Consider the following 23,787-nt stretch of genomic DNA (forward strand, 5'->3'; position numbering starts at 1 on the left):
GATCATAGTCGAGTTGAAGACCTGGTCCTGCAAATTCTGTGAATACCTTGATTGCTTCTTTCGTGTGATGGTTAACCAGTATATTGCAAATTTGTACCCATATCGGAATTGATTGGAGATAAGCAAGTGGAGGTGTTTCTACCCACCTATCAAGGGCTATTGTCTACTGGTTGTACGTATGAACCCCATGGTGGAGTATCTTTTCCAAATCCTGTTCGTGCTTAAAGATGAATTGAAATTTGTCTTTCGAAAGAGCCGCTCCCCTAAAGCGATCATAGATTAGCCACTTCCTGGGCATATCCACAATATCCGAGACATTTTGACAATCAGGATTGAGAATTCGACCAATTAAACTTATCGAGTTTGTGTTCTTCGAAGAAAACTGAGGTAGATTCGGCAGATTAAATGGCTCATCAGCTTCTTCTAATGCTTTGATCATGTTATCAATCGAGGAAGACATATTGTGGGATTGCCGAATTGATTTTAGGGAGAATCGACAGATAGCAACAGGCTATGAAGAAGTTTGAAGAAAACATGATAGATAACGAGTAAGAACCCAGATTATAGTGAATAAGGATGTAAATATGTGAAAATCTAAGGAAAAAAAATTATTTTTCCAACAAGATATTTTTCTGAGTGGATAAGAGTCTCTATTGTATTGAAAGTATTCTGAGCCCAAAAAAGGAAAGTTTTTCTTTTATGTTTACAACATACGTGATGCGTAACTTACATACATACATAGTTATTAATAACTAACTGTGTTTAAACCTTATAAATAATTTTATTAGAAAACAGTTTATCATTACATGTCACAAACACGGAAGTGTACATAAATCCTTGAGCCATGCAAGGGAGACAACACATTAATTTAGTTGAAGTCTCGTGATAACATGGGTAGCCACGTGTTCACAGTCGGATACGTGCATGCAACGACTCCACCTAACACATCTTGTAAGAAAGCCTTACGTGGAACTCTTGACTTCCATAAACGAATAAGATTGAAATGAATCTAATTCGTTGTCCCCGATTTGTCTCTGTCTAAAGTCAGAGAGAATCAGAGATTCGTTAGAGAGTAAAATTGGTTTGCATTGGTCCACTTGAGAGTCTCTAAACCATCCCGAGGGTTTGGTGGACAGAGATTTAACATGCTCCAACCCTTTCTTATCCAATTTGTCCCCCCCCCCCCCCCCTCCCTCTCTTGTACCTCTTTGATTAAGCCCTACCTCAAAGTTTTCACATGATTTGTTCTTGGAAGTGTCTCTCTCAATCTTTTTTGTTTTCATTTTAAAGAGAGGATTTGATATGAGACGACTAAAACGTGTACAAGAAAAGAAGGGAGAATGGGGATTAACACGATCGATGTATTTTTGGATTAGATACGTGAAGCTACCGAAACTTATATTTTCATTCAAGTCGACGTAAATGACGAGTCTTTCAAAACGTAGACATTATATATTAATTTCTTACGAAGATTTGTAAAATAGGTAGCCATAGTTCATTGCCAAAAAATACATTACTATAAGAAGATGATGTACGGTACCATGATTTCCATATTGAGTTTTTGCTTGATCCCAAGTTCATATATATTGTTTACCATAGACAAGTTATGTATATGTTTCTACTTCTATCATACATATCTTCAGTTGTTATTTTTGGGTCAAAACTTATGATTCAAGTAGCCATAATTCTTTAAAAACAATGCACGACATTTTGTTGACGAGGGTTATATAGAGTTTGATTGGCACAACTGATAGTAGAGTAGCAATATACATCATAAGATTAAGCGGTACGTTGGAGAAGTTATATAATCTTATAAATATAACACATTTATAAATATTAAATGACCATACTATGGTCTCGTGGGAATTCGATGTACCAGATTTTGACGAATTCAAGCCGTTAAATTTGTAACAGATTTTACTAAAACCATCGGTATGATAACGTAGCAATATTTTGTTCTATCGAACTATATACAGATTTATTGCATTAGGCATTAGGGCAATGTAGCTACACATTACGAAAATATCATTAGGAAAACATAGTGGAGGTATAACAATATTTTTTGACGAGCTACGGCGAAGGCTAAGTGGAGGTATAATAAGAGTTTGATTGGTAGCACAGTGAGTGACTATATATTCAATGACAAAAGTGTATTTAATTTTAATTTATTTAACATTTTTGAATTACATTTCAAAGAGTACCATTTATGTTAATAACCTTTATTTTTAACCCTTTTCAAAAAAACATTTATTTTTACAAAGAATGTCACTAATTTAAAGAACAAATTAGGAACTTCACTAAAAATAAACTTAAAAGTTAAAAAAATGGGAAATCGGGTCCGGTCAAAGGTATCTACATCCCATATTTTGGATCCTGTTTAACGCAAAAAAAAAAAAAAAAAAAAAAAACTGATTCTTACACGTATCATATTTTTTTTTTTTAACAGTTGCTTTCATTAATGGTGAATATTGTGATCCTCATAGAGGATTGGTACAAGGAAAGAAGGGACATAAAAATAAACTTCACAAAGAGTTGGAGGTATAATATTTCTATTTTCTATTTTACAAACTAATTCTATTTACAATCCCAAAAATTAATCCTCTGAACAAAAAATATTCGTGAATTTATGTTGAAAATTACAAAGAGCATTTGCTTCTTTCCTTTAATAATTGAGAATTTTTAAGAAATACCTTTTGGGTGCATCTTTTTCAAAACTATCAATTCTATTTATTCATTTTCAAAAATATTCCTAATGAAATCTGAAAATTTATAGTTTTATAAGATACTTTTGAATAGTAACTACAATTCAGATACTTGATCCAAATATTTATAAAGCTTAATAAGTTTTTAAAAGTTGTTAAAAAGTATTTATAAATTATAGATATTTTAAGATATACACATATTTGGATAAATATCATATTTTTAGTAGCATTTTTAATAAAATTTTAGAGAGTCGACATTTTTGAAAATGATATTAGAAAAGGAGTATTTCTGAAATTCTTGCTTAATAATTTTGTAATTATAAATTAGTACTAACTATTGCTAAAACTAATTCATATTAATTGATCCTCTAAGATTGATATTAGTGCAAATGATGGGGATGAGTTGAATGCAAGTGTTAATCTCTTTTGACACCCCTAAATGAGTAATTGCAATACTAAATTTATAAGATCTAATATGTACCAAGGGTTAAATTTTTAGAAACACTAAAATGTAATTCATATAATTTAATACTAAATAGATGTAAAACAATATATAATTTCAATACTAAACTAGAAAATCGTTTAAAACTAACATCATATATGTGATTCCTGGTAATCTATTTGTAAACTTATTTTATTTTCCTTTTTCTTTACTAAATTGATATAAACAAAAAAATCATAGTTTTTTTTTTTTTTTTCTGTATTTCTGATTTTTTTACTGTTTTAAGATTAGTAGTTGACTACTTCGTTTTTAATCAAATGAATGATAAAATGAGTTCCTCTTTTTTTAATTTTTAATTTTTTATTTTTCTTTTTTATCCTTTTAAGACTATTACAATTGATGTACTTAATTTAATTTGAGAAAAATATATTTTTTTTCCCTTTTTTTTCTACATTTATGTCAATCTAATGTCTAAATCTAACTGATCTAAGTTTTTTTTTTCACAAGTATCCATAGACTTTACCTGTATCTTGTTTATGTGAATTAGCAAATTTGAAAACAAAATATATATAATGCTTACGTATTAAAAGTTTACAAATGCTTTAATCTTTTAAGAATGTAAAATATATCATTTTGGTGAAAGTGTTGTCAAAGGAGATGCACTTGGAAATGCCCGCGTGAGATCTCTTTCAAGAAGATATTATTTAGGTTATGACGAATAAATGATGAAAGAGAAAGTTGAACAAAATTTTGATATTTTCGGTCTACAGTAATCCGACTAATTGTAATAACTAAAATTATCCGATAAAATGGTGAAAGAGAAAGTTAAATAAAATTTTATCTCCAAAATTTTTTTGTCGTAAATTTAAGAATTTTTAAATTGCAAAATCTGTTTAGTTGATTAACGTAAAATAATCGTGAAAAATATCAATTTTAGAATTTCTATTTTTAATCATTGAAAATTAAAATAAATTTATATGATGAACCCACAAGTGAAGAAAGAAAAACAATTTTTAGGAAAATCACTATTTTCTTCCATGAGGTAATTCATCACATACAAAAAATTTATTAACTAATCTTAAAATTAACACACTCCAATAGTAAATTTGATTTGCTGAAAAAAAAAAAAAAACACACTCCAATAGTAATAGGAACTGTGTTTTTTTTTTTTGAACTAAAGTAATAGGAACTGTGTAACTTGTATTAGTATAAGTGATTTGGAGGAAACGTTTTTGTTCAAGTTTACATCTCTTCACTTTCATAATCAATTTATATAACCAGTTTTCTTATTATATGACAAAAGCTAGCCCATATGTTGTCCAAGGCCCAATATATGTAAACAATTAAGCTCTAAACTTTCTCTTCGGAAATCGGTTTTGAGATCCGAACATAAAAAAACCGGTTTAGCACAATTTCTGTTAGAACAAAACCGGTTCAAGAGAATCCACAGAAACAGTAACAAGTACACAGAGTCTTTGTCTTTGTCTTGTGTGTCTTGACATTTCATAAAAACCTTTCGCTTCTCTCGATAAGCTTCAGATATTAAAACAAATAAAAAATTAAAAACCCAAACTTTTTTTTTATTTCCCCCAATCAAAAACCCTAATTCCTTCTTATCTTGTTTCTGATTTCGGTTCTTTCTCATTTGATTTGGTTTGCCTGTATTCCAAAAACCCAAACAAAAAAAAGTTTGCATTTTTTCACACTTCTACCTCGTATTTCAGATCTTCGATTCCGCCAATTTTTGTGTGTTCCCAAACTATTATGCGAACTCAGTTTTGTTCTTCGTGATTCCTATAAATGACAATGATCTTCTTCTCCAAGCTTGGTCGCTCCATTTCTCGTTCAAGGGTCAGTTTCATTTCGTTGATTCCTTCCCAGATTCGTTCTCAATTTGTGTTCTTTCTAATCCTGAGTTTTTGTGACTTTTGGTGAAATTAGGGGTTTTTGAACGGTAGTGGTGTTAGATCGGCAAGGTTACTTGCTCCGTCAGGTCTTGAGGCTGCGTCGGTTAATCAAGTGGAAGGTGAAGGATTAGGGTTTTTGAGACGACACTTTGCTTCGTTAGCTTCTCGGAAGGGTTTAGTCAACAATGATTTGATTGGTGTTCTTGCTAATCCAAGACTTCGTAGATTCTTCTCTGATGAAGCTCCTAAGAAGAAGAGTATGTTTTGCCAAAAAAAACTCGTACTTTTAATTCATAAGTTGAGAAAAGTGTAATAGTTGTGTTTTTGTTGTGTAACATTTTGGTGATTTGTGCAGATTATGAAAACTATTTTCCCAAAGATCCAAAGCAAGAACCCAAGAGTGATCAGAAATCAGATCATAAAGGTGAGTACAGAGTTTTCTTTAGGTTTTTTATCATCTATTTCCTGATTTAGGAATGTCTATTTCTTGGCTTTTTCCCCATTTCGTAGAGTTTAGTATTTGTGAGAGAGCGTTGGATGTTTAGAAATAGCTATGAGTTTTGTATAGACTATCCTCTTTGGTGTTTTGTGTTCTTATGTTCTTTTATCTGATAAAAAGTCTTAAACTGTATCCTTATGCAAAATTTGAATACAACTTATGAAAAGTGAATAGGCGTCTGAGTTTTGTTTGTGGGGTAGTTGTATTTGCTAACTGTTTACTCAAATAAGATGATTGATCAACAAGAGTGTTAGTGATTCTATATGTTGCATTGGAAATGACCTGAGACGTGTTTTGTTACTCCATTGAGACATAGCCTTGTACTAATGAGTTGGGAAATTAGGGATCTATTGATTGTTTCGAAGACTATATGGAAATTTTAATCATCTTTATACCATTGTTTTCGCTTTTACCGCTGTCTGGATTTTGTTTAGCTAAAATAGAATTAAACAAGCATGAGTCATTTCTATAACAACCTAGCTTTTGAAGATACTCTTCTTGTTTTGAGACCTATTGCCTATTGGTGCTACTGAAGGATTCTAATAATTGGATATGTTATGTGTTGCAATACAGAGGGTTCAGAGAAGAATGAAAGTGAGAACGTGGGAGATATGTTCATGAATCGGTTCCAGAATTTGCTAATTCCTCTATTAGCTCTTGGTTTGTTCTTTTCTTCTTTCTCGTTTGGCTCTGGGGACCAACAACAGGCAAGTATATTCAATCTAACCTTTGTGTTATTCTTGGATATGGAAGTAATGGAACTGTAGATCTGGCCCTGCTCATATGTTTTCAACTAATAATATCCATGCTACCTATTTTTTTTTATTGTTTCAGATTAGTTTCCAGGAGTTCAAAAACAAGCTTCTCGAGCCTGGTCTAGTTGACCACATAGATGTTTCAAACAAATCAGTAGCTAAAGTCTATGTGAGGAGCACACCGAAAGACCAGCAAACAACTGACATCCAAGGCAGTGGTAACGGTATTCCTGCTAAAAGAACTGGTGGTCAGTATAAGTACTACTTCAATATCGGTAGTGTCGACTCTTTTGAGGAGAAACTCGAAGAAGCTCAAGAAGCATTAGGTGTTGATCCTCATGAATATGTTCCTGTGACATACGTCTCTGAAATGGTCTGGTATCAAGAGATCATGAGGTTTGCACCAACTTTATTGCTCTTGGGTACTCTTTTCTATGGTGCGAGACGGATGCAAGGAGGATTGGGCGTGGGAGGAACCGGTGGAAAGAATGGTCGTGGAATTTTCAATATAGGCAAGGCTACAATAACAAGAGCCGATAAAAATTCCAAGAATAAGGTTAGAAACTCATAAAAAGATCCTACTGGAACTTAACAAACCGAGTTTTTTCTTATTCTTGCTCCTTTATTCTACAGATATATTTTAAGGATGTTGCTGGATGTGAAGAGGCTAAACAAGAAATTATGGAGTTTGTGCATTTCCTTAAGAACCCAAAGAAGTATGAAGATTTGGGAGCTAAAATCCCGAAAGGTGCGCTTTTAGTAGGTCCGCCTGGAACCGGGAAGACTCTTTTAGCAAAAGCAACTGCAGGGGAATCAGGTGTGCCGTTTCTATCTATATCCGGTTCAGATTTCATGGAGATGTTTGTTGGTGTTGGCCCTTCGAGGGTGAGGCATTTGTTCCAAGAAGCTAGAGCATCTGCACCGAGTATTATATTCATAGATGAGATTGATGCCATTGGTCGAGCAAGAGGACGTGGTGGCTTAGGTGGTAACGATGAGCGTGAAAGCACTCTGAATCAGTTGCTAGTTGAAATGGACGGTTTTGGTACAACTGCTGGAGTTGTGGTTCTTGCTGGGACAAACAGACCGGATATTTTGGATAAAGCTTTGTTACGGCCTGGTCGGTTTGATCGTCAGATAACCATTGATAAACCTGATATCAAAGGTCGTGATCAGATTTTTCAGATTTACTTAAAGAAAATCAAACTCGATCATGAGCCATCTTATTACTCTCAAAGACTTGCTGCTCTAACTCCTGGATTTGCTGGAGCTGACATTGCGAATGTTTGTAACGAAGCAGCTCTTATTGCTGCTAGACATGAAGGAGCAACTGTTACTATGGCACACTTTGAGTCTGCTATTGATCGTGTTATTGGTGGTCTTGAGAAGAAGAACCGGGTCATAAGCAAGTTGGAGCGTCGTACAGTTGCATATCATGAGTCTGGACACGCGGTTACTGGGTGGTTCCTGGAACACGCAGAGCCATTGCTGAAGGTGACTATTGTGCCACGTGGTACAGCAGCGCTCGGGTTTGCACAATACGTTCCAAATGAAAACCTTCTCATGACCAAAGAGCAACTCTTCGACATGACTTGTATGACCCTTGGTGGCCGTGCAGCTGAGCAGGTAAGATAAATGAAAACATATACGAGTGTGGGTTTGGTTGAAGATGTTTTTTAAGTTTCTGTTCCTTTTCAAATCGCAGGTATTGATAGGACGAATTTCGACGGGTGCGCAGAATGATCTTGAGAAGGTGACAAAGATGACGTACGCGCAAGTAGCTGTGTACGGTTTCAGTGACAAGGTTGGACTGCTCTCATTTCCGCCAAGGGACGATGGCTACGACTTTTCTAAACCTTACAGCAACAAGACTGGTGCGATCATAGACCAGGAAGTTAGGGATTGGGTGAGCAAAGCTTATGAGCGGACACTAGAGCTGGTCGAGGAACACAAAGAGAAAGTGGCTGAGATTGCGGAGCTTTTACTAGACAAAGAAGTGCTGCATCAGGATGATCTTCTAAAAATTTTAGGTGAACGTCCGTTTAAGTCGGCAGAGGTGACTAATTATGACCGTTTTAAGTCAGGGTTTGAGGACAGTGAGAAGGACTCAGCCGCTACGCCGAGAGTGGAGCCTGTGGTGGATGAAGGAGCTCCTCCGCCGCTTGAACCTCAGGTTGTTCCGACGTAAGAGACACGCCACTGTTACAATTGTAAATTTAATTAAGAAATGCAATAACACAATCCAAAAAAAGAAGAGTACTCTCTTGTTCTTCAATGGTTTTAGTGATGAGGGACTTTGTTAGCAATGAATATTTTTTTCTTGTTTTCTAAATTATTGTTTCTAATAAGATTTTTTTTTTTTTTTTTTTTTTGGGTTACTCTGCTTATAATTTGTGTTTTGTAATAATTGAAATTGACTGATGATATTGTTACATCTTCCAATACATTTGATGTTTTTTTCAAAACATGCCAAGCTCTCTCTCTACTCGGTCGATGAATGAGAGAAAGCTTTGTATTCAGAAGAAAACTATAATCCCTGGTCAAATTTGCTGAAATTTGTTCATTTTCTTCTGTCTCAAAACATATTAGAAAGAAACATATCAATAACCTTTTAAGCTTTCAGAGAGAAATCTATGTTATCCTGAGGGTCTTTGTAGCGTTCCAATCCAAGCTATTCCCAGAAATTGGTGTGACGATGTATGAATGCTTAAACAGATAAATATCATCAGCAGAACCGTAGAGACATGATCAAACAACCCTGTTTTAACCCTTGAGTGAGTATTTTTTTCCTGTGAACACTTGAAACTTAGCTTCATCTGATTTTGTTGTACTCTCTTGCTCGATGTTCTTTGGATCAACCTATATACATTTAGAAGTCATACAAACACGATTAGTTATCTATAATGGATGACTAATTAGACCACATGAATGGAAAATCCAGAGAAGAAAGACATACTTTCACAGTTTCTTTTGCAGCTGGTTTGCTGTTTGAACCAAAGACAAGTTTCCCTGATCGTTGCCGTGGTGTGGTAACTGACATCTTCTCATCGTCTTTCCCAGTCTCAGTTGGCTTTTCTTGTTGTTTTGTATCTTCTGATTCAGTTTGTGGCTTTGCTTTTCCATCTAAACGTTTTCCTGATCCAGTGAACGGCGTGAATTTGGGAACTTTGCTTGTTGGTTCCTCTTCCTCAACTGCAAGGAAGAGAGGAAAAGCATATAAGTACAACTTGAGGCTGTTATTTCGCGAAAGAACTCAATAGATAATTTCGAATGAACGCAAAGGAAACCTTCACGAGTTCGCTTATTTGAGGGAGTCAACTTTTGTAGCTTCTCAGGTTCTTTGTAATCAAGAGGAGGTGCAAAATCAACCTCACAATCTGTTTCGATAATACTCACAGCTGAAGAAGGCTTTGCTGCAATCACATTGATAAAATATTGCTTGTCGTTATAAGGAACCATAATAGTATCACCGGTGGTTAAGCAAGAGTAGCTCCTAAGCGTAGTCTCCAAGCTGCAAAAAAAGAATGTAAGAAAGAAAATTCTTCAAACCCAAAAGATAGATATTCAGTTTTCAAAACTACAAACATGGCTTTTGGGTTGGAAATATCCAAGAAATCTTGAGTATGAGGCTGTAGCTTAATGTAAGTTCCTTTGACCAAGCTGATACTCTTAACTTGCAAAATATCTCCCTCTTGAAGAGACATGTTTAACATCATCTATAAGTAATGCCAACAAAAACAACAGACCATCAGATTAAGAAACTAGTGGAAAGAAATAACAAAAGACAAAGAAGATGAACATAAGTAACTATATATATATATATACCCAATACGGCAAGTAAACAAGGCCTTCGTCTGCGGTGAATTCCAGTACACCGCAATGTGAAGTTTTATCAAGAGAAACATTACTCAGTTGAAACAGCATTGGGTATTCAATATGCAAAGAAGCTGAAACGATATGGATTCACAGACCAGTGATTATATTGGTAAGGCACCAAAACTCAAATGAAAGTAAAAAACTGAGTAAGAAAAAGACTAAAATGAGAGTAGAAAAGGCTCACCAAGACGATCAAGAGCAGAAGGAGGCATGATAACTGCAGAGATTATTACCAAATGTCAAAACAAATATCGAAACTTTGGTCTTAAAGAAACTATTTAAAGAGACCACTAAAGGAAGAGAATAGTGAGTGATATGTACTTTTGTCACCCTTCTCAAGATGTGCCTGCATTTATGAAAATGTCTAATATTAGAATCATTTTTGCTTTTCACTTTCTTATAGAAGCTTGATAGATACATCAAAGAGACCTTTTCAATGAATGTGACTGGGTAACAACGGTAACACTGCTGGAAGCTAGAAGCATCTCCACCATTCATATCTACTCTCTCTACTGCCACAAAAAATCTAAAAGTCAGTAAGAAGAGAGAAACACTTATCTCTTAACAAAACCAACCCATTGAGGCAATTCATCGAAAAGCTTGTGTGCACAAATAAACACATCGAAAGAAACTTCAAAAATCATATACGAAAGTTCAATCCGAAATTCAAAATTGACAAAACTCAGCTCGAAGATTCAACTCCATAAAGATCTCCGCAGAAAAAAAACAAATCAAAGGAGATGATCGTACTAAATCCGAAAATTGTGGACTAGAGTTGATGAATAAAGATTGATTAAGCCACTTAACAAGAACAAGAGTGATGATCGGAACAGTCGTGAACACTTTTAATTTACTTCTTTATGGTTTTAAACCCAACAGACGAAGAACGATAAAGTTAACTAGAGCTTGATCATCAGATCATCAGTACCGTACCGATCCGATTTAAAAGGCTAGTGAAGCTTGAAGATCGTATAAAGCTTCTGCTTCTCTAGTCAATGGAGAGCAGATCGGAAACTGAATAAAGTTTGTTTTGATTTGCAGAGAAGAAGAAAGAAAGAAGGAGAGAAGGATACACACACACACTTTTATAGGTTTTAAACGGGGCGAAGAAACTGGGATCGTATCATCAAGTAAAAACGAACCATTATAAACGTGGCGTTCTTTAATTGGTTTCTGTATGTCGACTCAGTTTTATCCTACGTGGAATTAATTTCCAAATATGTGTGTAATATTTCGTTTTTTCCATAGGAACCTAATTTGAGAAATGAGAATTTATGTAAAAGTGCCACTTTTGAAACTCGAGTTTAGGTAAATGCCATTTTTAATCTTGGCTTTCAGAAAATGCTATTTTTCATTTTGTGCCGCACGTAAAAAAAAAAGACAAATTTATCTTTAAAATAAAAAGGTCACATTTAATTACTTGGTACGAGATGCGACTGTTTTTACGAATATAAACCCCGCTTTAGAAGGAAGCATCTCTAACGATCAGGGGAACATCTCATGTTACAGATGAAATGATTTATCATACGCAGCAGGTGAAATTGGATTATATGCAAAACTTGGTCGGAATTAATTATGGAAGAAACTATATATAGTAAGTTGTCTATTTACTAGATGAAGTTGGATGGAGAAATGCACCAAAAAAACTTTTGGAATATGAAAAATGGAGAGTTGCAGAGAATAATGAAGGTTGAAAAGAAATGAAGATTTGTTAAAAAGATTTTTTGAGAGAGAGAAAGGGGTTAGATTTAGAGACTTTGTGTCATTAAAAAAAAATCAATATTGTTGTTTAGATTTTAGAGGGCAATATACAGTAAAACCTCTATAAATTAATAAACTCGGGACCATGAAATTTTATTAATTTATAGAGGTTTTAATTTATCGATAAATTAATAATTATTAATTTATAGAGAGACTTTCCTAATTTGGTTAAAAATATTAAAATAAGATTTAATCTTTGTAAGTAATATGTTTATAAAATCAATTACAATGAAAATAACAATTATTCATGTTTTGAAGATAACACTCAAAGATTTTTATATAGTAAAAATATTAAAAATTAACTCTAAGAAAAATTAATGTGTAGATATATACATAAATTTAGATAATTTTATATAATTATTAATTTATATTATTGATGGGACCATATATTTACAAAGGAGTTTAAAAAAATTTATTATTTTATTATATTATCGAATAATGTCCAAAATTACACTAGTCCCAACTTGGAACCGGAGAAATTTATTAATTTATAGAGATTATTAATTTATCGAGTATTAATTTATAGAGGTTCTACTGTAGTTTTTTTAGTTTGTTTCTAGGAAAAGAAATTTATGAAAATGACATATACCAGAAGAATGTTCAATGCTCATGGCACTCTTAATAAATTTCTCTTGAGAAATAATGTTTTGATGGAAGAAAAAAGTAAAAATTTTGGTTTATTTTTTGTGGACCATTGGTTAGTTCAGTTCGGTTTTTGATCTTTTTGAGTTTTGAAAATTTTGTCAAAATTGACCAAAATAATTTTTGGTTCGGTTTTGTATGTAAAAAAGTAAATTTGTGTTTTAAAAAATCCAAAATTAAATATTACTAGTAAATTTGTTTTAAAAATATTAATAAATTAAATGGTGTTTTTTTTTCCAGAACTAAACAGTGTTATCTAGGGTATTAATAAAGGATAGAATAAAATTTAGTTACTTATCATAACTTGTGTAAAAAATGATAGAGTGATACTCTTTATAAAACGGAATTAGTAATATACATATATTTTTTTAGTGTCTGAAATTCATCCAATTCCTTAAACACCCAATAAAACAGTAAAACCCAAACCAATCCAGAAACCTAACCACGTTTCTTATGGTTTGAAGAACCAAAAAATGACTCCAGCCTCTACCACTTTTGTGAGTCCGTTTGAATAACAAGGTTCGATGCTGACTGGTGCTAGGCTGCTAGCTACGACCATTGAAACAAGGAGAGCCCTTCCATAAATTCTTACATGACTCTATAGTTTTCAGACAAAGAAAAAATGCCATGAATTGAGAATGAAGAATTTTAACTGAAAATTGCAAGGCTTTACGCCGAAGGGATCCCTTCCAGATCAGAAGCTTTTTAGGTTTTACACCTAAGAGGGGGTTTGGAAATAGTTTTCAACCAGCAATAGACGCACCTCGGTTAAAACCTCATTAGCTGCGTCATTGCCCCAAGCGCAAAGATACGTTTCTTTCATTAAATGCCTCTGTATTTTATACCAAAACAAAACCGACCAACTTCATATACAGTTATACACTTCCGATGTGGGATTGTGTCCAAAATAACAAATAGAATATATTTCTAAAACTTAACATTCCTAATAATGGAATACATAAATTGAAGAATGTTTGTCAAATAAAGAAAGAAGAACAAAGTATGATAAACTAAGAATGGTAGAGGCCGCGCGAACGCAGGCCTCCTCTGCCACAAATAATGACGCAGGCTCTCCTACTTGGGGAGACCTTAAGCTAAGCACCCCTCCTTTATGTGCAATGGAGGTCACTAGCTTAGGCCACTCGTCTTCTTGATCACGAGTCGACCCCGTCCAGGTAAGTACTTTTCTCAGTCGCTCCCCATCTTGCTTTATACTCTGCTTCTTCAATCATTCTTTCAGTTCTAACCGATGTGGGACTGATAAGTTTTCATAAGAAACGACATGAGCTTTTATGTTATACATATGGATGGGCCATACGTTCTCTAAGCCCATTTAAGTGCATGAAAATACTATCAAACAAACGTTCCTTTACTGGGGATTAATCTGTATTGGGGATCATATGTAGTTTAAGCAACTGCAAGTTTGTTAAGTGTTTGAGCAAGAAAAAATGGAACAAAAGAAAAAGAACACCATTTACATCACAAATACTTGTTCGAGTGGACTTGTTTCTGAAATCAAAGTTCCAACAGATGAGACAGAAAAAGCGAATTAGATGTTTGAATTATGTGACTTCTTCTTAGACAAGAACATAAAAAAGCGGGGGAAAGAGAGCTTCTTCTTTTTCTTTCCAGACTTAGTCTGTGGTGACTGATTGGTTTCAGAGACGTTATCTTCTGTTCCATATGAGTCACTTGGGCTAGAGGCATAAACAGCAGCCTCCTCAGGTGATGATTTCTCCAACTTACTCAACTCATTTCCTCCTCCTTCAAAGCTACTATCTCTTTGGTGACTTTTCTCAGTGTTGTTGACTCCATCACCACCAGCCTTTCTCTTCTGTTCATGCTCTGCCCTCCATTTCCTGAGCTCCTGTTCCACCCCCAACTTCCCTTCTTTAGCTTTCTCAGCCTTTTCAGTTGCTTCTTTTAAAGCCTTCTTTCTCGCATCCATGTCTCTGTTCACCTCTTCCAACTTCTCCAAGCTTCTCGTTTCTGTTTCTTTAGCTTCCTCGATCCTTGAAACCGCTGCTGCTACTCTTGCATTCGCCAGTTCCTCTGCCTCGTGAGCGCGTTTGCTGAGCTCATAGTACTCTTCTAATGAAAGTGTAACGCTTTGTGGAGCATTCTCTTTCAGTGTTGTTGATTCACTCTCTTCCAAAGCCTTGATCGCGGCTAAGGCTAGCCTCTCTGAAGCTTTAGCTGCTTCGATTTCTTTCTGAGCAGCGAATAGCCTGCTCTCCATTGTACTTGCTCCAGCTTTGGCTTGATCTGAATCTTCTTTCGCCTTTCGTAGCTCCTCACGAGCAACTTCAGCAAGCGACTTTGCTTCATCAGCCTCTTCTGCTGCTTGCTGAAGTTGCTTTGGTAGCTCCACCATTTTGTCTCTCCCTTCTTTCTCCTTTGACTGAACTGAAGCAATCTCCGATCTTGTTCTTTCAATTTCAGCTTCTAAAGAAGCTACTGCAATGGAAGCCATTCCTTCTCTTTGTTTGATTGAGGCAAGAGCAGACTTCTCTTTCTCCAGTTCAAGCTGCAGGGAAGAGGAGGCTAGTTTCAAGCAGTTCACTTCAGCAGCTGCTTTTTCGATATTGGCATTGACTTCTTCAAGCTCCTTCTTTGCAGAGGCAACAGCTGTATGTAAATCTGTTGAAGGATCGCTGTTTGTGGTGCTTGAGTCACACGCTTCCTGTTTTAGCTTGGATTCCATATAAGCAACCAACTCTGCCTTCAAATCAAGAAGCAGCGCTGAGGCAGTGTCAAGCTTTGATTTAAGGTCCTTGGAAGAATGTATCTGTTGGTTAAGTTTTTGAAGTTCATCTTCCGCTTGCTTAAGTTCCTTCTCCCAGCGGTGAGTATCCTGGTCTCTAGCCATGGCTGCTCCAATCCTCTGTTCTTCCGCCTCTAAATGAGAAGCATGTGCTGATTCCAACGACTCTTTTGTAGCTATCAGCTCTATGGTGAGTTCTTCAACAGTCTTCTCAACTTCTTTTGAAGCCAACGTTGCTTCTTCTACTTTCTTTACCGCCACATCTTTGTCTTGCACCAAAGCATCATATTCCTTGTGGAGAGTCTCTAACTCATCCTTGACAGAGCACAACTCTGTAACGGCTCCGTTATGCCTTGCCTTGGCCACCTCAAGCTGAGCTTTAGCTGCAACACTGACGTCTTCAGCTATTCCTTGTTCCATCTCCTCAACCCTTAGCTTAGCAAGCTCTGAGTCTTGCTTCGCTTGTTGTTCTTCTGTTTGTGCTTTTTCCAAGTTAAGCTTCAACTGTTCTATGAGTCTCTTTGTGCTTTCTAGCTCCTTGAGAACTTTCAGTTTTGCAGCCTCGGCGGTTTCTGAATGTGTTTTGTACTCAGGAATCTCATCATGGATCTTTTTAAGCTCTTCTTCTATAAGCTTGCGCCTCTGCAGATACACAAAAAAAAAAGATATGAAACAAGAAAGGCAACAAAACAAGAAATAATGCACATGTATCCTTACCTCTACTGCTTGCATTCGGTGAGACTTCCAGTCAGTAATTCCACCAAATTTGGAGACAGCTTCTTTAACAGATTCAAAAGGTGCAGCGTTATCGATTATACCTCTATGTGAGTCCACCTTTTTCGGCGTCCCAGTTGTAGGTGACCCATCATTTGTTGCCGTACCAACCAGAGTCTTTACATTAGGTAAACCAATCTCATTTAGCTCTGACACTTGTTCTTCTACGGTTGTTGTTGTACTCGAAATATCTTTTTCGGTTAACACCGCAGCAGTTGCAGCATCAGAAGCAGAAACAGAATCTTCATTATCGGTTTGAGATTGTGGTATATTATCATCAACCTTTGAAACTGATTGTTGTAAGTTAGATTCTCGAGTACTGGCCGATTCGACCAAATCAGGATTTAATGTTGCAGCATTATCACTAACAATATCTCCACTGTCAGTAGGATTTTTTAAGTCCTCCATTCGCCTCTGTAACATGAAAATTACGACCAAAACAGAATGACTTAAAATTCAATATGAAACACTAAATTCCAAGAAAATTGAATATAAACACATTTCTTTGATGATCAATATGAAACATACCCTAATCGAATAAATATGAAATTCAAGAATCAAAACATACTCTAATCAAGATCGTATATTCGTATAACAAGAATTCGGAAACGTGCGTATATTAAATACCAATTACAGGATTTAATATGATAAAAAGAAAAAAAGTTTCTCCAAGTGAGGAAAAATCATGAACTACAACAACATCGGAATCTAAGGAAACACACAGTTCGATTAAGCCGACAAAGAAAAAAAACTGAGAAAGAAAAAGTCTTACAGGAGGAGGATGAGTCGATGATGATGATCGGGGGGAGCTAGTAGAAAAGTTCTTCAAACAAGAAAAAAAAGAATTCAGACAGAAATTAGGAAGAGATAATATCGGTCGGGGAGACAAATCATGAAGCTGGCTATATCTCTCTCATCCTCATCTTTCTTCTTCATCCATCTGTCATTCTCTCTCTCATAATTTTCGGTTTTGTTTGTTTCGATCTTTTTTTTTTTTTTAGTTTGATTACTTTTTGATAAAGAAAATTAGTGGTCCACGAATAAAAAGTAGATAAACCAAACTACTTGAGGTTGAACCTAAAGAATAACAAAAAAAAAAAACAAACTGGGAACGATTTAGATGAACAAGGCTGGCAAAAATGGAGAGGGTCGTCGCCTCATATTTTGAGTCATACCCAACGTATTCGATATTAAATATATGACAAAAGTTAAGAAATTAAGTTACCAAAACTGCATATACCTTTGGGCCAATTGAAGAATTTTTATGTGCTAACAAACATATCAGACATATTCCTAAAATTACATGATTTTTGTAACAAACAAAAAAGAGAAGACTATAATCATTTTTACAAAGGAACCCAACAAGAAGAAGCATAAAGAGTTCGACCTTTCCAGCCTTGTAACAACCATTTACTATTTTCATCAACCACAAAGTCTTTATGGTAACCCCATTTCTTCAGCTTTTCCCTAAACTTCTCAACCAGCTCAGGTTTCACTTGTTTCTGCCTAAACCCTGCTCTAACCATTCTCACTTGCCACTGTCTATAAGTCTCCGGCCTCTCTACCCTATCAGCTTCTTCGCATGCTATCACATTCATAGCCTCTCTCCCATAAAACTCCCTCTCAAACCTAATCCTCTCTTCGTTATCCCTAGGAAGCGTCGAATCAAACATGTCGAAGAGAGCAGAGTAATGGTAAACCGCTTCTTTGAACCGTGAGATGAAGAACGGCGCGTTGAACGAACCGTTGACGATCGAGTGGATGAAAACGTTCGGGTTCATGTTCCTTATCAGCTTCAAAACAGCGTCTCTAGGACAATTCTCTTCACTTCCTGTTTCGTCTTGAAGGTTCTTGAGCCTTAGTCCAGCAGTAACCGCCAAGACTTCGTTTGGTCGTATATCAAGATCTTGTATCCTGATCTTTTCCCAGTGTTGAGACGCAATAGCTTTGTACTCAAACGGTACGTTGAACCGTTTACAATACTCAGCCAATCTCCTTCCCGTTTCCTCTATACGTTCCGCCGGACGAAAACCACGCTGAGGTAGCTCGATACCAGTAATCCTCAGTTTCTTCGGTGCATCTTTTCTTCCTGATATGTATTGAATAAACATCGGCCATTGAAACCCGTAGAGAATCCCAAAATCAACTATATGAAGAACGTTAGCATCTATCGACGCATCTAATATCATCCTGAAGGAGAAGAAATACATTAAGGTAACAAACGGAGACGAAGAGAGATACACTCTGTACGCTTTAAGTGTATCCGTAGCGGTTTCTTTCAACGAGGAAGTGGTGATAGCATTGTAATAATTCTGGATCATAGAACCAGTGCTTCCTTGTAAACGAGCCTCAAGCGCGTTAGCGAAACAATGAGCAAGTCTTTGTCCCGCGTCACCAATAGGTGAAGACTGTTGTCTTATCTGCATCAACAAATCAAGTGCCGTGGTTTTATCCCCTGTGGAAATGGCTTGTGCACATAGTGTGAGAAGTGTTCTGAAATCAACCACCTGACTCTTCTTCTTCTTCTTCTTCTCCTTCTTCCCCTTCACTCCTTGTTTGTTACTACTCCTAATCTCTTGAATCTTGCTGTCTAACAAAGTTGGTGGATCGCATTCACTGTCAAGAAGCAAAACTTTATCAAACAGCTCTGTGATCTTCCCATCTTCAACATTAGTTGCAAACTGCTTACTATTCCTAACTTCCTCAAAATCAATAACTTCCCTTTCATGATTCCTCTTAACTCTCAACGGATCCAAACCCAAATCAAACCTTTCGGGTTTGATAAGCCATTGGTCACTATTGGGAAGGAACTTACTAGCTTCTTCAACACCTTTCTTAAACTGTAAAGCAGAATCTGCATCACTAAACATACTCTTAACCACAGCTGGACTAATCCGGAGATCAGCCGATTCAACTATGCTTCCACTTGCATCCCCCACAGGACAGCTGCTGGAATTAGTGGTAATGATCGAATCAGAGCTAAAGGATTGATTTTGAGAATCTGTAATCACTTGCTGCAACATTTCCTCTGTTTTGCGTAAAGCTAATGAATCGTAGAACATAGACTGTTTGTAATCACCGTTACTCTCTTCCATAAGGATCTCGCTCACGTATTTCAACAGCGTATACTGATCTTCTTCTACTGGATCAGCTAAATAACTAGGGTTTGCATCGAAATTGGGATCCATCATTCAAAAACCCTAATTGATACACAATAAAACCCACATAGAACGCTACACAAGAACAAGAAACAGAGAGAGAGAGAGAGAGAGAGAGAGAGAGAGTCAAAGGATTGAATCAAAAGATTAGAATTAAAAATTCAAACTAAGCAACAGTAATTGAACTGCACATGTGAGAGAGAAAGAGAGAGAACACGGGGAGTTGATGTCATTGCTTACCTCGGTTTGAATGAAATCTGATGATGTACGAGGTTTAAAGTAATGATCTAAAAGATCATTACGGCTTTTAGGACAGCTTTTCGGTTAAGGACTGTGTCGGATGAAAGCTTTTACGGGGAAGAAAGAAGTGGTGTAGAGAGAGACAACAAGTCTTTGCAAGACTCGTACCCCAGGTGTAAAAAACTTAAGAAAAACAACAAGTCTTTGTGGTGGCGGCTACGTTGACTCTGTTTTCATGTTCTGTAATAAAGTAGGGCTTTGGCCCAATTGTTTGTTCCGTTGGTAATAAGTTAGATACTTGTCATCATCGTTATTCTACTCTTAACCATCTAATGCTTATCATTTATATCCTTCTTTGTATTCATCATAGTTATGGTTCATATATACTCTTTTATTTTTTTCTAATTTTAAAAAATATTCTAAGAACAATTGAAGGTGAAATTACATTCAACATTTAGTCACAAAAGCGATGATTCTGTTGTTCCTTTTTTTTTTTCCCGCAAAAGTTCCATTCGACTCTTTTAGTTTCACATGGTAGAATCATTTATATAATAGTTTTCATAAATAATATATTGATTCATTGGTGGAAAAAGAAAATCTTCTATTAGATTCACACTTTTTTTTCCGCTTAAACATATTGATTTTAAATCAAATACTCAACAGCACCATACATGTTTCTAATAAATAAGTGCCATGAAGCTTCTTCTTTTTTACCAAAGTGACCATTATCCAACATTATCAATATACATTAAAATGTTACAAGTACAATATTTTTTTACATCATGGCATCATGCGTGGAGAAAACTATCTCTCACTTGTGCCTAATAAGTGAACCTTAACTAACCAAATACTGTTACAGAAACCCCCTCAAGAAGGCAAGAACCCTAGACCTTTACCAATATACAAATCTAGATGTCATGTGTGAGATAAAGGTACTATCAGCACAAAACCCTATCTAGAATCAGTGACTTGGGATTTAAGACAAACAAAGTAACAAACTTTCTACAAAGGAACCCAAACAGATGAAGCATACACAATCCTGCCTTTCCAGCCCTGAAGCAACCAGTTACAATCTTGATCAACATCAAACTCTTTAGTTTTGTATCCATTTTCTACCAGCAACTTCAGTTTCTGAACCAGGTCCTTGTCCAGCGGAATCTGTCTAAACCCGGCTCTCATCGCCCTCGCCTGCCACTGCTTATAACTCTCTGGCCTCTCCACTCTCTCTGTCCCCTCGCAAGCCACCACGTTCATGATCTCCCTCCCGTAGAACTCTTTCTCAAACATTACCCTCATTGGATCATCTCGTGTCAGGGTCGTGTCACACATGTCAAACAGAGATGAGTAATGAAACAGAACTTCTCTAAACCTCGTGACAAAGAAAGGCGCGTTGTAGGATCCGCTGAGGATCGCGGGCATGAATACGTCTGGTTTAATCTTCCTTATCAGCTTCAGAACCGCATCTCTCGGGCTGTGCACTGCCACGGTCTCATCTAGAAGGTTCCTAAACCGAAACAACGAGTTAACAGCTACAAACTCGCCTTCTTTTAGTTTCAAGTCCTCCAACTTGATGTTTTCCCATTTCTGCGCAATCGCATTGTACTCAAACGGAATATTAAACTTCTGACAATACTTAGCCAATCGATGACCCGTCTCAATAACTCCCTCAGCTGGTCGAAACCCACGTTGAGGCAGCTCTATACCGGTTATCCGAAGCTTACAGGATGAACCACGTCTCCAAGCAAGTCGATGAATCAGAGAAGGCCACTGGAAACCATAAGATATCCCAAAATCAATGATGTGGATGGTTTTGGCATTGGCAGTAGAAGCCAACCGCATGATACTGTGGTTAGCGAATATGATTGCGATTTTCTTGAACGGGCAGACAGATATGTATGTCTGGTAAGCTTGCAACATGTCCGAAACAGATGTTTTCTTGGAAGACAAGGCGGTATAAACCTGCGTACCTATCCCAGCCAACCGTGCTTCAAGACTGTTAGCGAAATAATGAGCCAATCTCTCTGTTCCATCGCCGTAAGACGAAGAATGTTGCCTTATCCGAGTCAACAGATCGTCAGCAGTTCTACGATCATTAATCGAGACAGCTTGAGCACAAGAAACCAACATGGTCCTTAGGTCAGGTGTTTCTTTATCATTAGCCGCTGGTTTCTCGCCTTTATGACTCTTACTAACCGATGAAGCTTTCTCTGGTTCCTTCTGGAAACTCTCCTGAAGAATGCATACGGGTGGTTCCATTGGCTCGCCAAATATAAGAACCTTGTTAAACATCTCAGTCAGCTCAGATTCATCAACATAAACAGCTGCTTGCTTCTTACTTCTTTCTTCATCAGAATCTTCATCTTCACGCAACTGGCTTTTCTTCCCGGTCATTCTGTAAGGAACAGAGTTATCCTTCCCCTTGGATCCCAAAGCCGGAATGTCTATAACCAACTGAGAACTCTTAGGAAGGAACTTACTAGCTTCCTCCATCCCTTTCTTGAACTGTAACTCCATTTCCTTATCGTTAAACATATTAGAAACCAAATCATTACTAAAACTTGACACGAAAACCGCATTACCGCCACCAACAACAGACTGTGGACTTGGACTAGATCTCATAGAAGTGGACTGGAAAACAAAGTTATTCGGAATCGGTGTCTGCAACCAAGAAGAAGGCCTATTATTCTCCAAACAATCAAAACTCCATTGTGAATCAGAGGAAGTGGTTGTGATGCTTGAAGTATAAGAAGAACCACCAGGGCTACTAACCAAATGAGCAGGCCTAGTAGTAGTAATACTCATAGGGTGAGATGCATCATCTTCAGGGTACTTTTCTCCTAGAGCTTCATAGAGAGATTTCTCAGCTGCTTGAAGAGACAAAGCATCATGAAACATACAAGGCTTGTCTTCTATGTCTTCTTCCATTAGCACTTGGCTTATGTATTTCAAAACCGAATCAGAGAATTCAGCATCCGCAGAAGCAAGATTCTGTTGAGAATATGATGGCGGCTCTGGAGGAAGAGGAGGAACAGATCCAGTATCTAACAAAGGTTGATCATTTAGATATAATCCATTTCCTAAAGCGGGAAAATCAAACCAGTCCAAAGATCCAGGGAAGCCAGCCGAGTAAGAACCCATTGGATGAAATCAAGAACCCTAATAAACCCTAAAAATTGTTCCACAAGAAAACAAAAAAGTCCTTATTATCTTACTAGTCTCCGACACACAAAGAACCCTGTGTTTAAAGGTTGAATCATTTGCTTTCTTGTCCCTAATCAAGATTAGTAACCACAAGAAAACAGATAGAATCTAATCACAAAAGAAAAGTAAGGATAACAATTTGGAAAGCATACCTGTTTGGGATTAAGATGCGCCGATGTTTCAGATGCTATGGAAGAAGAAACGTTTGTGTTGGAAGCAATGATCTGTGTAAGTGGTGGAGACTAAGTATTTGTTTATGTATAAAAACTATAGAAGAAGAATAAGTAGATGAAAGATACAATTTTTATTTCAATTATTTAATTCACCACTTTGTCCTCTTTATATGAATCATAAATCCCACTCGGGTCATCCTTAGCCATTTCGGCGTTCTTTGAATTTATAAAAATCCGTAACAAATTATACAATTCTGCAGTATGGTGGTGCCAACCAGTTTTTGGTGTTCCCTATATAATAAAACAAAATATATAACTTTTTGTTAGACTATATAATTTGTATAAGTTGATAACAAAATAAGTTATACATTAAAAATAAGTTAGTTATAAAAAAAAAAAGTTATAGATTAATTGGTCAATTTGTGGGCTATTTGAATATAAATAAGAATATCTCAAAAAAATTTCTTAAAGAGAATATTTCGGTGATTTATACAATTTCCAAAATAAAATCTTTAATATTCCATATATTGTTACAAATATATAAGGTTAGGTGTAAAAATAAATGAAATCTTAGCAATTTATCACACTTAATCGTGATTTCCGAAATCTTATTGTGCAGTTAAAAATAAAATTTTAACTAAGCACAGATCATATTAAAAAACTTTCGCCAAACATGTTCAAAAATCAAAATAAAAACAAACAACAAACATAACCATTTCTCATACATAAAATTACAAAATTAACAATATAAAACTTACAAAATATGTGTTTTTTTTAAGCTATCATATTTAGCATATGATTTTATTGCATAATGTTTTATCCAAAAAACTTTTAAAAACAATCATATAAATTAGATTTTATTTTAAAGTTATAATATAAATAAATGGAATTTA

General features: G+C 36.0%; 5 protein-coding genes, 1 non-coding gene and 1 pseudogene across 10 annotated transcripts; 1 reads left to right on the forward strand and 6 right to left on the reverse strand.

The window, feature by feature from the left end:
• Nucleotides 1–4,580: 4,580 nt before the first annotated feature.
• On the forward strand, nt 4,581–8,770 carry LOC104786787 (ATP-dependent zinc metalloprotease FTSH 3, mitochondrial). Its single transcript, XM_010512235.3, has 7 exons — nt 4,581–4,995; nt 5,086–5,308; nt 5,407–5,475; nt 6,124–6,257; nt 6,385–6,861; nt 6,939–7,931; nt 8,011–8,770. The coding sequence occupies exons 1-7, from the start codon at nt 4,945–4,947 to the stop codon at nt 8,491–8,493; spliced, it is 2,430 nt and encodes an 809-aa protein (XP_010510537.1). The 5' UTR covers nt 4,581–4,944; the 3' UTR covers nt 8,494–8,770.
• A 72-nt stretch (nt 8,771–8,842) lies between these two features.
• LOC104786788 (ubiquitin fusion degradation protein 1 C) lies at nt 8,843–11,301 on the reverse strand. 2 transcript variants are annotated; one of them, XM_010512237.3, is made up of 9 exons: nt 11,115–11,301; nt 10,611–10,693; nt 10,503–10,527; nt 10,366–10,398; nt 10,131–10,252; nt 9,891–10,021; nt 9,593–9,816; nt 9,262–9,497; nt 8,843–9,164 (listed from the first exon to the last, which is right to left on the reverse strand). In XM_010512237.3, the coding sequence occupies exons 2-9, from the start codon at nt 10,677–10,679 to the stop codon at nt 9,069–9,071; spliced, it is 936 nt and encodes a 311-aa protein (XP_010510539.1). In that variant the 5' UTR covers nt 10,680–10,693; nt 11,115–11,301; the 3' UTR covers nt 8,843–9,068. The 2 variants fall into 2 exon arrangements, with proteins under 2 accessions (XP_010510539.1, XP_010510540.1); XM_010512238.3 differs by having other exon boundaries at nt 10,611–10,690; nt 11,115–11,286.
• A 1,962-nt stretch (nt 11,302–13,263) lies between these two features.
• LOC147943720 (U4 spliceosomal RNA) lies at nt 13,264–13,394 on the reverse strand (annotated as a pseudogene).
• Nucleotides 13,395–13,603: 209 nt separating this feature from the next.
• On the reverse strand, nt 13,604–13,767 carry LOC147943721 (U1 spliceosomal RNA). Its single transcript, XR_015558676.1, has one exon. It is a non-coding gene; the product is annotated as a U1 spliceosomal RNA (small nuclear RNA).
• A 266-nt stretch (nt 13,768–14,033) lies between these two features.
• LOC104786789 (protein WEAK CHLOROPLAST MOVEMENT UNDER BLUE LIGHT 1) lies at nt 14,034–17,251 on the reverse strand. Its single transcript, XM_010512239.3, has 3 exons — nt 16,895–17,251; nt 16,066–16,536; nt 14,034–15,990 (listed from the first exon to the last, which is right to left on the reverse strand). The coding sequence occupies exons 2-3, from the start codon at nt 16,528–16,530 to the stop codon at nt 14,134–14,136; spliced, it is 2,322 nt and encodes a 773-aa protein (XP_010510541.1). The 5' UTR covers nt 16,531–16,536; nt 16,895–17,251; the 3' UTR covers nt 14,034–14,133.
• A 112-nt stretch (nt 17,252–17,363) lies between these two features.
• On the reverse strand, nt 17,364–19,780 carry LOC104786790 (scarecrow-like protein 34). Of its 2 annotated transcripts, none has more exons than XM_010512240.2 (2): nt 19,521–19,780; nt 17,364–19,355 (listed from the first exon to the last, which is right to left on the reverse strand). In XM_010512240.2, exon 2 carries the CDS (start codon nt 19,311–19,313, stop codon nt 17,469–17,471), a length of 1,845 nt encoding a protein of 614 aa, XP_010510542.1. In that variant the 5' UTR covers nt 19,314–19,355; nt 19,521–19,780; the 3' UTR covers nt 17,364–17,468. The 2 variants fall into 2 exon arrangements, with proteins under 2 accessions (XP_010510542.1, XP_087306184.1); XM_087450058.1 differs by having other exon boundaries at nt 17,364–19,322; nt 19,521–19,729.
• A 465-nt stretch (nt 19,781–20,245) lies between these two features.
• On the reverse strand, nt 20,246–23,089 carry LOC104786791 (scarecrow-like protein 33). 3 transcript variants are annotated; one of them, XM_010512242.3, is made up of 3 exons: nt 22,874–22,997; nt 22,290–22,686; nt 20,246–22,178 (listed from the first exon to the last, which is right to left on the reverse strand). In XM_010512242.3, the coding sequence occupies exons 2-3, from the start codon at nt 22,656–22,658 to the stop codon at nt 20,523–20,525; spliced, it is 2,025 nt and encodes a 674-aa protein (XP_010510544.1). In that variant the 5' UTR covers nt 22,659–22,686; nt 22,874–22,997; the 3' UTR covers nt 20,246–20,522. The 3 variants fall into 3 exon arrangements, with proteins under 3 accessions (XP_010510544.1, XP_010510543.1, XP_087306183.1); XM_010512241.3 differs by having other exon boundaries at nt 20,246–22,686; nt 22,874–23,089; XM_087450057.1 differs by having other exon boundaries at nt 22,290–22,947.
• Nucleotides 23,090–23,787: the final 698 nt, after the last annotated feature.

This window comes from Camelina sativa, chromosome 5, assembly GCF_030686135.1.
Source record: "Camelina sativa cultivar CO46 ecotype springtype chromosome 5, ASM3068613v1".
Taxonomy (NCBI): Eukaryota; Viridiplantae; Streptophyta; class Magnoliopsida; order Brassicales; family Brassicaceae; genus Camelina; species Camelina sativa.

Bases quoted from the DNA above. Each gene is read 5' to 3' on its own strand.
- LOC104786787 (XM_010512235.3), top strand. From the start codon at position 4,945: ATGACAATGATCTTCTTCTCCAAGCTTGGTCGCTCCATTTCTCGTTCA. The intron at 4,996-5,085 runs GTCAGTTTCATT...TGGTGAAATTAG, and splicing joins GCTCCATTTCTCGTTCAAGG to GGGTTTTTGAACGGTAGTGG. The intron at 5,476-6,123 runs GTGAGTACAGAG...GTTGCAATACAG, and splicing joins TCAGAAATCAGATCATAAAG to AGGGTTCAGAGAAGAATGAA.
- LOC104786788 (XM_010512237.3), bottom strand. From the start codon at position 10,679: ATGAATGGTGGAGATGCTTCTAGCTTCCAGCAGTGTTACCGTTGTTAC. The intron at 10,253-10,365 runs GTGAGCCTTTTC...ATATCGTTTCAG, and splicing joins TTCTGCTCTTGATCGTCTTG to CTTCTTTGCATATTGAATAC. The intron at 9,817-9,890 runs GTTTGTAGTTTT...CTTTTTTTGCAG, and splicing joins ATTTCCAACCCAAAAGCCAT to CTTGGAGACTACGCTTAGGA.
- LOC104786789 (XM_010512239.3), bottom strand. From the start codon at position 16,530: ATGGAGGACTTAAAAAATCCTACTGACAGTGGAGATATTGTTAGTGAT. The intron at 15,991-16,065 runs GTAAGGATACAT...GTGTATCTGCAG, and splicing joins ACCGAATGCAAGCAGTAGAG to AGGCGCAAGCTTATAGAAGA.
- LOC104786790 (XM_010512240.2), bottom strand. From the start codon at position 19,313: ATGATGGATCCCAATTTCGATGCAAACCCTAGTTATTTAGCTGATCCA.
- LOC104786791 (XM_010512241.3), bottom strand. From the start codon at position 22,658: ATGGGTTCTTACTCGGCTGGCTTCCCTGGATCTTTGGACTGGTTTGAT.